At 43.8% G+C, this 12,659-nt stretch overlaps 2 protein-coding genes across 2 annotated transcripts in view; both read left to right on the top strand.

Annotated features, from left to right (window-relative positions):
* Nucleotides 1-86, top strand: part of LOC123481459 — a 5,820-nt gene extending 5,734 nt beyond the window's left edge. The window contains exon 5 of the mRNA XM_045205735.1: nucleotides 76-86. Within this exon, the coding sequence (XP_045061670.1) occupies nucleotides 76-86 (11 nt within the window). The remainder of the gene's footprint in view (nucleotides 1-75) is intronic.
* A 1,822-nt stretch (nucleotides 87-1,908) lies between these two features.
* Nucleotides 1,909-12,454, top strand: bmerb1 (bMERB domain containing 1; the record flags this gene model as incomplete). The annotated part of the gene is given in 5 exon segments (XM_045205223.1): nucleotides 1,909-2,029; nucleotides 5,734-5,807; nucleotides 8,101-8,215; nucleotides 9,692-9,777; nucleotides 10,466-12,454. Coding segments are annotated over 5 exon segments (512 nt in total), but the record flags the coding sequence as incomplete, so codon positions are not given.
* Between the last annotated feature and the right edge of the window lie 205 nt (nucleotides 12,455-12,659).

The following is a 12,659-nucleotide window of genomic DNA, read 5'->3' as shown; positions in this document are numbered from 1 at the left end:
ATCATCTGGACTTGTCTAGGTTTACCAAGAAGCACTTTGACAGCGTGTGAGTGAGTAAGGTTTTTTGCTTTGAAGACAAGACATGAAAAAGACAGCTCAAAAGCAACACCATGCTTTTCATTTAGTCAAGAGAGAAATTCCTAGTGTCATTTACATTTCAGATAATGTACTATGCGTATCTTGTCCCTGGACTTACTCGAGCGTCACATTCATAATTAGGACGTTGGATGGAGCAGGGAGTAGTGTTGTTTTACTGTAAAATAAAGCTGCCAAACAAGCCTTGGGTATTGTACTGGATAAAGGGAGGACAATAATATGCAAGGCTAGGCAGTAATGCAGAAACACTTGGCAGGACCAAGTCCATTGGGATTCTGCCTTGTGTTATTTATTATATCTTTACTCCATTTAACGATTCCATCTACTGTTCTTTAAGTCAGAGGAAGGAGGGCATAGGGCTCCTCTTCAGACTCTTTGATGGTGGCAACAATAGAATAGGCCCTTCGGTTCTGAAGTCCAGAAGTTGGTATTGTGTTAGTTTTTTATGAATTATCTATTAAAATATTTAAAACAGAAAGGAAATGACCAGCCTTCTCTCTCTCTCTCTCTCTCGATGTGTTAGAATGATGTAACTCACACTAGTGTTAAAACACAAAGTTCCCTCTCTCTCTCTCTCTCTCGATGTGTTAGAATGATGTAACTCACACTAGTGTTAAAACACAAAGTTCCCTCTCTCTCTCTCTCTCTCGATGTGTTAGAATGATGTAACTCACACTAGTGTTAAAACACAAAGTTCCCTCTCTCTCTCTCTCTCTCGATGTGTTAGAATGATGTAACTCACACTAGTGTTAAAACACAAAGTTCCCTCTCTCTCTCTCTCTCTCGATGTGTTAGAATGATGTAACTCACACTAGTGTTAAAACACAAAGTTCCCTCTCTCTCTCTCTCTCTCGATGTGTTAGAATGATGTAACTCACACTAGTGTTAAAACACAAAGTTCCCTCTCTCTCTCTCTCTCTCGATGTGTTAGAATGATGTAACTCACACTAGTGTTAAAACACAAAGTTCCCTCTCTCTCTCTCTCTCTCGATGTGTTAGAATGATGTAACCCACACTAGTGTTAAAACACAAAGTTCCCTCTCTCTCTCTCTCTCTCGATGTGTTAGAATGATGTAACTCACACTAGTGTTAAAACACAAAGTTCCCTCTCTCTCTCTCTCTCTCGATGTGTTAGAATGATGTAACTCACACTAGTGTTAAAACACAAAGTTCCCTCTCTCTCTCTCTCTCTCGATGTGTTAGAATGATGTAACTCACACTAGTGTTAAAACACAAAGTTCCCTCTCTCTCTCTCTCTCTCGATGTGTTAGAATGATGTAACTCACACTAGTGTTAAAACACAAAGTTCCCTCTCTCTCTCTCTCTCTCGATGTGTTAGAATGATGTAACTCACACTAGTGTTAAAACACAAAGTTCCCTCTCTCTCTCTCTCTCTCGATGTGTTAGAATGATGTAACTCACACTAGTGTTAAAACACAAAGTTCCCTCTCTCTCTCTCTCTCTCGATGTGTTAGAATGATGTAACTCACACTAGTGTTAAAACACAAAGTTCCCTCTCTCTCTCTCTCTCGATGTGTTAGAATGATGTAACTCACACTAGTGTTAAAACACAAAGTTCCCTCTCTCTCTCTCTCTCTCGATGTGTTAGAATGATGTAACTCACACTAGTGTTAAAACACAAAGTTCCCTCTCTCTCTCTCTCTCTCTCGATGTGTTAGAATGATGTAACTCACACTAGTGTTAAAACACAAAGTTCCCTCTCTCTCTCTCTCTCGATGTGTTAGAATGATGTAACTCACACTAGTGTTAAAACACAAAGTTCCCTCTCTCTCTCTCTCTCTCTCTCTCCAGGTCAGTCAGATGTGTCCATGGCAGAGAGCATCATGTCTCCAGATGAGATTGAAGTGGAGATGGCTCGCATCCAGCGTCTCAGGGAGGTGCTGGTGAGGAGGGAGTCTGAACTGCGCTTTATGTGAGTACTGTACAGAGACCATCAACACCACGATAAAATAATTACAAACTGCGGCTTTAATGCGAAGACGTGTTGGATTTTAATCATATAGAAGCTCTTTGGAATAGATAGAATTTCCATTTTCTTCCAAGAGTGGGTCAATGTATTATGTACAGTAAAGAGAGCATGTAGACTTTTGGGCCACTTAAAAAGAATGACACCCATACAGATAAGCCTAATAAGTTTATACTGTATATCCTGATGATAATGATATTACCCTGATGTAGATGTAATAAAGCCTTATTTCTGACACTGTGAAGAATTAGTTAACTAGATTGTGTTTCTGCTTTAGCATGGAGCAGGCTGGCAATGACATCTATGCTATTACAGTGCCGTCAGAAAGTATTCACACCCCTTGACTCTTTCCACATTTTGTTGTGTTACAGCCTGAATTTAAAATATAGTAAATTTCAATTTTCTTGTCAATCGCCTGCACACAATACCCCCATAATGTCAAATTAAGAAAAAGTGAAAAGCTAAAATGTGTCAATGAGTATTCAGGCCCTTTGTTATGCCAATCCTGCATACGTTCAGCAGTAAAACAAGTCACATAATAAGTTGCATGGACTTACTCTGTGTGCAATAATAGTGTTTAACATGATTTTTGAATGACTACCTCATCTCTGTACCCCACACATACAATTATCTGTAAGGTCCCTCAGTCAAGCAGTTGAATTTCAAACACAGATTCAACCATAAAGACCAGGGAGGTTTTCAAATGCCTCGCAAAGAATGGCACCTATTGGTAGATGGGTAAAAAATAAAAAAGCAGACATTAAATATCCCTTTGAGCATGGTGAAATTATTAATTACACGTTGGATGGTGTATCAATACACCAAGTGCAGAGATGCCAGAATGGGGGATGATGTGAGGGTGTTTCCGCACTCTCATCAGGATCCTGACAGCGTTGTTCTGGATGTAGTGGAGCTGCTGGAGACTCCTGCCAGGGATCCTGATGAAGAGTGTGTTGCAGTAGTCCAGCCTTGAGGAGATAATGGCATGGACGAGCTTCCCTGCGTCAGACTGAGTGAGAGTGGGACGGAGTTTGGCAATGTTCTTGAGGTGATAGAATGACGCTTTACACAGTCGTTGTATGTGGCTGTCAAAGGTCAGGGAGCTTTACACATGGATTGGAAACCGAGGGGGAGAGAGGAGTGTTCTGTCCTGCAATGGTGAGGTGTGTTATTGGTGAGTGCTGGACCTGGAAGTAGGGCCTCAGTTTCGATGCTGTTCAGTTGAAGGAAGTTTTGCTTCATTCATGCCCTTATCTCCTCACGGCAGGTGTTCAGATGGGCACATGCATCAGAGGGACATGGGGAAGCTTTTACATACAGCTGGGTGTCATCAGCATAGCAGGGCAATGCGATTCCATGCCGGCTGATGACACGACCGAGGGGGAGCATGTACAAGACAAACAGGATGGGTCCAAGAACAGATCCTTGTGGGACACTGAAAAACTCATACTCAGTCCTGTCTGAGAGGTAGGAGTGGAACCAGCTCAGAGCTGATCCAGACAGTCCGATGGTGTCCCGGAGGCGTTCCAGGAGGATGGGGTGGTCGACAGTGTGAAACACTGCTCTCATGTACAGGAGGATCAGGAGACAGGGGGAGCCTGCATCAGCCGCCATCAGCAGGTCGTTGGTGACCTTATTGGTCTTATCACGGGGTCAGGTGACCAGGTGATCAGAAGTTGATGCTTGATATTCAGGGAATCTTGGTCCATCATATTGTGTCGCTATTGAGTTCTAAACATTGAGAAAATATACAGTGAGATATTTTTTGGTGTGATGGCAAATACAATCAATAGAAACTGGAAAGAGATCGGTGGGACGTGTGGCTTCATTAGCTTAGATGGCTTCATCAGTGAACAGTGACACCAATACCTCCAGCTATGTGTGACTCAGACACACACACACACAGTCTGTAGCAGATGGAGTGGCAGAGTGCAAAGCCTGCTGGAAGAACCGTTGGGGTCTAGTGAGTGGGTAAACAACACAAGGCAAATAGGGGATAGTGAGGAGGAGAGAAAAAGATGTTGAGGTTGAGAGACAGGAACAAGTGAGTGGGTGAAAATTACAGGGACAGGGTGTCGAAAGAGCAGAGGGAGAAGAGGCTGAAGAAGAGGAACAGGGGAGACAGAGGGAACTAGAGGAGGAGGAGGAGAGAGATGAAGGGAGGTGGGGATGATAGCAGGGAGAGGGATGGAGGAAGAGGAGGAGGAGAGGGAGATGAAGAAGAGGGACAGGGAGAGAGCAGAGGAGGCAGAGGGGGAGAGAAACAGGGAGAGGGGGATGAGAGAGAGATGAAGGGAGGGAGGGAGGGAGGGAGGGAGGGAGGGAGGGAGGGAGGGAGGGAGGGAGGGAGGGAGGGAGGGAGAGGTTGAGGAACAGGGAGAAAGAGGGGGGAGGAGAGATGGAGGGAGGAGGTGGGAGAGGTGTTGGGAGCCGGTGGATGAGTCATCAGTCTGTGATTTACAGCAGAGAGACTTAAATCCCTGGTAGCTGTCACAGCGCTGCAGAGAGAGAGAGGGAGGGATGGATGGAGGGAGAGGAGGGGAGGAGAGGAGGAGAGAGATGAATGGGAGGGGGCGGGCGGGGGCAGAGAAGAGCGAGAGGGATGTAGCAATTGAGAGAGGAAAGAGAGAAAGAGTGAAAGATGGAGTGATGGAGGGGAGGAGAGATGGAAGGATGGAGGGATGATGGGAAGGAGAGAAAAGAGAGAGAAGGAGAGATGGAGGAAGGGGAGGAGAAGAGAGAGAAGGAGAGACGGAGGAAGGGGAGGAGAAGAGAGAGAAGGGGAGACGGAGGAAGGGGAGGAGAAGAGAGAGAAGGAGAGACGGAGGAAGGGGAGGAGAAGAGAGAGAAGGAGAGACGGAGGAAGGGGAGGAGAAGAGAGGGAAGGGGAGGAGAAGAGAGAGAAGGAGAGACGGAGGAAGGGGAGGAGAAGAGAGAGAAGGAGAGACGGAGGAGAAGAGAGAGAAGGAGAGACGGAGGAAGGGGAGGAGAAGAGAGAGAAGGAGAGACGGAGGAGAAGAGAGAGAAGGAGAGACGGAGGAAGGGGAGGAAAGAGAGAGAAGGAGAGATGGAGGAAGGGGAGGAGAAGAGAGAGAAGGAGAGACGGAGGAAGGGGAGGAGAAGAGAAGGGGATGATATGATAGAGAGGTACCAGTAGGGTCCTCAGGGTGGGTCTTCAGGACCAGAGGGTCTGGTAGAGGAGTGATTCATTCAACGCTTCCCATCTGCCCACACTCATCCCTAAGGGGGGGTGTAACTTTGTCTTTTACTGTAATAGAAAGACGGGCTTTATATATTTCCCTCTATAGCTTTTATATGTGGATGTTTGCTTTATCTTTTATGTTTCTGTAAAACACTATTTTTATAAGATATCTGTCAGTATGACTGCACAGTGTTCCTTGTGTTTATTATGTACTGGGCCGCATTGATATATAGTAGGGCATAGATAGAGTGGATAGCGGGCCCCATATCTTTTCAAATTCTATCCCCTTTCCCCTAGCTCACAGATCTGAAAGAACTAGATGAATGCAAATTATGTCAATAGGCCTCCAATAGCCAGGTTACTTGGAGGAACCAAAATGGAACAGGGCCATAGAGTCACACTGTGCTTTACACTTCCTAACTGGAATAAATGTTGTTGTCTTTTCCAGGGCGGACGACATCCAGCTCTGCAAAGACATCATGAGTCTGAAACAGGAGCTGAGGAAGGTGGTAACTGTACCAGGTAACTAACAGCAACAAATACATTCATCACAATCACAACAGTTCCACTGTCCACCGCTTTCCTATCCAGTAACAGGCAGAAAAATTGACCAAATATCAGAGGTATATATTTAAGCAATAAGGCCCGAGGAGGTGTGGTATATGGCCAATATACCACAAACCCCCAAGGTGCCTTATTGCTATTATAAACTGGTTACGGCTGTCAGCCAATCAGCATTCAGGGCTCGAACCACCCAGTTTATATTACCATATATCCATGTAACTAACGGCAACACAGACATCACCTCCACTGGCTGCACTCTCCTGTCATATCATAGCTGGCAACAGAGAGAAAAATGTATCATATAACTAGAGCCAACACAGACATCACAAGAAATCCCCTTCACCGCCCTCCCCTGCAACATAACAGAGAGAAATGAGCCGTACTGTCTATCCCTCTAGGAAATAGAACAAGCATATCAGGATTTATCCTCAATGTACCCTTAGCCAAATTGCTTATGCATGCTGTAGAGCACGTGTCAAACTCATTCCACGGAGGGCCGAGTGTCTGCAGGTTTTCGCTCCTCCCTTGGACTTGATTGATGAATTAAGGTCACTAATTAGTAAGGAACTCCCCTCACATAGTTGTCTCGGTCTTAATTGAAAGGAAAAAAACAGCAGACACTAGGCCCTCCATGGAATGAGTTGGACACCCCTGCTGTAGTGAGTATAGACCCAGAAATATGGTAGAGGAGAAAAACTGCTACCGTATGCAGCTACCAGCTGCTACATCCCACTTCCTGGTGAGGTGATTTGTGGGTAGGTTCACTGCGGTAAAGTAGCTGCACAATTGATTGTAACTCTCAGGAACATGGGAGAGTTATGAGGTGGGGAGTTTCTTCCCCTCAGGTAGTGTAGAGTAGGCACACACACAGTCATAATGGCCACACACACACACACACAGCTAACCGTAATGGCTATATGAGCCAATGGTCCATTTCCTGGGACTGTGGACAGAAATTATTTCAACGAATACTACTACATTTATTTGTCCCCCACAAACGATGTTAAGTCTATTTGTGGCAAAGGCTGACAGCAGATTATGGAGTCAAATAGCCACTACAACTCTACAACGTCACAGTCTAGAGTTAGCTGTCTAGCCTGGTCCCAGACAGCACAAACAGATCTGGTACCAGGCTAGTTTCTCCTTATACTTGTGATGACAGAGTGACTGGATCTGTATTAGTGATAATCTGGAATGGCAACAAACAAGAACAATGGAATGAATTGTTCATTAGAGCATACATAAAGCCTACATACTGTACAGATGCCATACTGCTTACATAGAAGCTAAATCCAGTACTTTATGCATGACATTCATTGACATATAGAATGCCATGCACACAAACATTCCAAATCAAATCAAATTCCTCACACCATTATGAGTCATAATATACCATGTATGTATGTTCAGGGAATGGCTGTACGGATCCAGTTCTATCCTGGTGGGAGAGAAAGAGCAGAGACTGCACTCCTCTCCTGCCTGGTGCCTTAGCTTTCCCACCTTCTATTACTACTGTCAACAACACTGCACACTGTTCTCCATCCATTGCAGTGTATATGTGTGTGTGTGTGTCTCAGTCTATCAGAGTGTGAAGGTCAGGGGAATAAAGCCGAAATCCTTCATGAATATACGACTGCTTATGCAAATGGCCCCGTTGGGCTCTGGTCAAAAGTAGTGCCCTATGTAGGGAATAGGGTAACATTTGAGATGCACCCTATTAATATACGACTGCTTATGCAAATTCCTCCATTCAGACAGGACATTGTATCACCGAACAGCATTTGCATATTTTGTCTCCTGATTAGTTCTCATGAATTAAACACGAGGAGGACTATTTAAGAATATAAAGATCTAGGACTCTATTCAATCCACATCGCGGAAGTTCAGCGTTACAGCGTGATTGAAATTTAAAGACAATGTCCCTCTTTAGCGGAGACTGCATTCACGGTATCGCTGCATATGTCGGCTCAATCGGACATGACCTTTACATTTCTATCAATTGAGCTTTACAGATGGAATAGACCCCCTACTGTTTGTGATGTGAATCACTATTTGGTAGCAACTGCTGCCCTCCCAGAAAGTTTCATCTTCCCCTGTAGCTCAGTATCTAACAAATGTTGTATCAGTTGAGAAATTTATTTCATATAAGATACAAATATAATTTTTTGTTTGATATAAAACATACATCTTTAAAATCGAACCCCCTCTCTACCTCCCTCCCTCTATCCCCTTCCCTCTCTCTTTCCTCCAGAGAAAGAGAAGACCAAGAAACAGAGACAGAGGGAGGAGGAGTTGATCCTGAATATCCATAAACTGGTGCAGAAGAGGGATTTCCTAGTGGACGATGCAGAGGTGGAGAGATTAAGGTAGAACTGTGGTCAGAGGGAGGTGGAGGGAGGGAGGTGGAGAGATGAAGGTCTAACTGCCAGACAGTCTAAGGGAGGTGGAGAGGTTAACTGCAAGACAGTCTGAGGGAGGTGGAGAGATGAAGATCTAACTGCCAGACAGTCTGAGGGAGGTGGAGAGATAAAGATCTAACTGCCAGACAGTCTGAGGGAGGTGGAGAGATGAAGATCTAACTGCCAGACAGTCTGAGGGAGGTGGAGAGATGAAGATCTAACTGCCAGACAGTCTGAGGGAGGTGGAGAGATGAAGATCTAACTGCCAGACAGTCTGAGGGAGGTGGAGATATTAATGTTAACTGCCAGACAGTCTGAGGGAGGTGGAGAGATGAAGATCTAACTGCCAGACAGTCTGAGGGAGGTGGAGATATTAATGTTAACTGCCAGACAGTCTGAGGGAGGTGGAGAGGTTAAGGTTAACTGCCGAAAGTCTGAGGGAGGTGGAGATATTAAGGTTAACTGCCAGACAGTCTGAGGGAGGTGGAGAGATGAAGGTCTAACTGCCAGACAGTCTTAGGGAGGTGGATATATTAAGGTCTAACTGCCAGACAGTCTGAGGGAGAGGGAGAGGTTAAGGTTAACTGCCAGACAGTCTGAGGGAGGTGGAGAGGTTAAGGTTAACTGCCAAACAGTCTGAGGGAGGTGGAGAGATGAAGGTCTAACTGCCAGACAGTCTGAGGGAGAGGGAGAGGTTAAGGTTAACTGCCAGACAGTCTGAGGGAGGTGGAGAGGTTAAGGTTAACTGCCAGACAGTCTGAGGGAGGGGAGAGATTAAGGTTAACTGCCAGACAGTCTGAGGGAGGGGAGAGATTAAGGTTAACTGCCAGACAGTCTGAGGGAGAGGGAGAGGTTAAGGTTAACTGCCAGACAGTCTGAGGGAGGGGAGAGGTTAAGGTTAACTGCCAGACAGTCTGAGGGAGGGGAGAGATTAAGGTTAACTGCCAGACAGTCTGAGGGAGATGACAAATGACCACAGTTCAACTCCCTATCATCTCCACTTCCTCTTCTGCCTGGGCTGCCTCTTGGTCTCTCACTTACTCCCCATCCTCTCTGCCTGCTATCTTGGTCCTCCTGTCTTTGACATGGAGATTACTTACAGACAGCAGAGCTGGTATGAGATCACAGTGTGTCATTCAGTGAATGTATGGAGTATTGAGGATATTGAGAATTAAAACTGCCACGAACAGATTGCGAGACATTCTTGGAAACAAAGTTATGTGCATGGAGATTTTATGTGCTCTAAATAATCAAATCACTTTATGGAATAGGTGTATGGACACAGGGCTGGAATGTGAGAACTGTTTAGGGGCAATGGCTTTGGTATGTAGGTACTGTAACTGAACGGTATGGGGGTATTCTACAGACTATGTGACGTTTTGTCATTGAGTTAGAGGTGACTGCGTCTGTAACCACTGACTCTAACCCCTATCCTCTCTACAGGGAGCAGGAGGAGGACAAGGAGATGGCTGAGTTCCTGAGACTGAAGCTGATGCCTCTGGAGAAGCTGGCCAGAGAAGCTGCCCAAAGTGAGTATTAGCCTTCATACAAACCACACACTAGTACACAATCAATAGCTCAAGTTCAAGTTTGTTTATGAGTCATATACCCATGATACACAGTGCAATGAAATGCTTACAGGTTCACCCTTTTGACAATGCAACAACATAATCATAGTCACAGAGCGAGTGGCCTTGATGAAAACCCTCAAGTACATATTAAAACCATACATACAGTAAAGATATGTGGATATAATATAAAGCAGATTAGTTCTGTCATGTCCAGAGTCACAGACCATGAGTGACCCTGACTGTCATACAGTTTGATACCATGCACACTGGCTCTGTCACATTAGTTCAAGACAAAGATAAATCGAGTGGCAATAAGGGATAACTGACAAGCCACATAATGGAGTTAGTGTGATAACAGCTGATTCAAATCCTATTAGAATATCGATTAGAGAACTGACTCTTAGTTGTTATGGTGTTGATTTAGTCTAATCAAGCGTGTACCAGGACTTCATTCAAACAGAGGCAAAGATGGGAACCTTAGCGAAATGGTTGTGCCTTTTTCATTTCCATCTAAAACCACAGAGAACGTGTCCAAATGTGCGCCCCTTTATGAGGCTCTGCTGGGAGTGCAGAAAGTAGTGCACTATGTTGAGATTAGGGTGCCTATGACATCTCAGATTTACCCATGCCCTCTCTCTTACCCTAGATCCCCAGAAGCCCAAGAGACAAGTCCCTGATCCTCCGCCAGGCAAGCCATCCATTACCAAGTCCATCACCATCATCAAGGACTGCTGCGGAGCCACCCAGTGTTGTATCATGTAACCATGGTTACAGAGGAGTTGGAGTACACCCTCCCAGTCACACACCACCTTAGCAACAACAACACAGTCACGCTGTACATCTGTCACCTGACCTGGTCACTTGGTGTCATATCACCTATTGTTACATCACTTCCTGTGACCCAGAGAACCCTGGTGCAAAATGGACACCCATATAGAGGTGATGGATGGACAGGCATGGCCACATGTACAGTAATAAATGGAATAACGGAAATGAAATATGTGGCACTATATAATGTTAAAAGGCAATTGGAAATTGAATATATGGGACCTGTACGGTATTGTAAGCAAGCAAGATAAGCTACATTGACATTTAAATACACCAATTTATATTGATTAAGGGACTCATTACATCCCTCTTGAAACGTTCTTCAGAGATCAATAATGACATATTGTTATGATGAGTTTCTCTGGTGTCAAGTAATTCAGGATGCAAGAATATACTTAAACAATTATATGGAGAGTTAATACAAAGTATTTAATAGATACTGTACCGGGTTCGTCTAACAAAAGGCACGTGCTTTGCCTCTTGTCATCCCAACTACTAGACAAAATAAATCTCTCAGTTTATGTACTTCATGTTACACGTTTCTTCAACAACATCTGTTAACCATCAGTGGACACTCCCTTCTTTGATGGTATTACCTTGTACCCCAAGTCAGTATATTATGTCTATCAATCATTCTAAGATAAACCACAGTAACCTCCCTCGACATACTGGAATCCAGACTCTGCGGCACCAAGAGTCACCTATCTAATAAATGTAACCTTGTTCCCACAACACCATGAAAAGACATAACACATATATTCCTCAGATTTACAAGCACAACGTTCCGTAACGAACCAACAACGCATCATACCAGGGTTCTCTGTTCACCAGGAAATGACATCATGACTTAATTGTTATTCACGTTGCCATTTTGATAACGGGTATTTACTGTATGCTTCCATTCCAACCCTTTAACGGAACAACTAGAACACCTTTTCTCAGACTTAGGACTGTATGCTTACCAGGGTGGGGTCAATTCCATTTCAATTCAGTCAATTACTTACCAAATGACCAGATTTTAAAATCAATTGACCCAACCCTGATGCTTGCACTGGAACTGTAGATGATGAAACACTTACTGCAGTACATTTTGATCCCTTTATCATAAAGGTATACTTCCTATATAAACAGTATTACTGAACACACAGTTGCTATGATACCATTTGCATTGGAAAGCTGCAACAATCGCATGATTGAGTTAACTTTGTTTTTCTATGATGTATATTAATGTATCAATAACCAACCAGTATACATGCAATTATGTTGCTAAGGTAAAGTCTGCCTTACAATCGGTCATTCAAATCTTCACCAAAACAGTGGCAGTTATTACCATGGTATTACTACAATGTTATTCATGATTACAATGAAGTATTGATAGGAAAACAATTAGCGTCATACTTCGAGTCTAAGGAATTTCTATTACGAAACATACCTTCGATAAGATTCTGGAAAATAAAGTGTTTGTTGGAATCTAATGTTTGTAGCAGATTAGAGAGTCCCGTTCAACTAAGTGACCCTCTACTTCAGATTCTATCCCTCGGTCACTTCAGATTCTATCCCTCTATCCCCATGCCTCCCTTTGGATAGATCTCTAAAGTATTTACCTTGATTCCTCAAGTCCTCTCCTTGCTTCTGAGGTTGAGAGAAGCAAAGAATTGAGGAAAACACAGAGACCCATCCCTGAACTTTGTTCTGTACTATATTAGTGATGCTTTATGAAGGTCCTAATGTCCAAATTGAACAATATGCATAAATGAGCTGAAACTACCTGTACATATATGTTTAAATAAAAGGCATCTTTCAGGAATTCACTGAGTCATTCATTGGTTTTCCAAGTAATTTAAAAGGGATCGTTCACTTTATTTTTTAAAGTTAGTGACATTGCTAAATTACCAGCTAGCAAACCATAAAACCCTTCGCATTTACTGTCACTTTTAGCAAGTAACAAATACGATAATACTTTTTTTTACAAACTAAAAAATACTATCCCTTTAAGAGGAACTCAAGTCAGA

Source organism: Coregonus clupeaformis, chromosome 20 (genome assembly GCF_020615455.1).
Source record: "Coregonus clupeaformis isolate EN_2021a chromosome 20, ASM2061545v1, whole genome shotgun sequence".
In the NCBI taxonomy this organism is placed as follows: domain Eukaryota; kingdom Metazoa; phylum Chordata; class Actinopteri; order Salmoniformes; family Salmonidae; genus Coregonus; species Coregonus clupeaformis.
The sequence above is the reverse complement of the archived record's forward strand: the minus strand, read 5'-3'. Positions and strand labels throughout refer to the sequence as shown.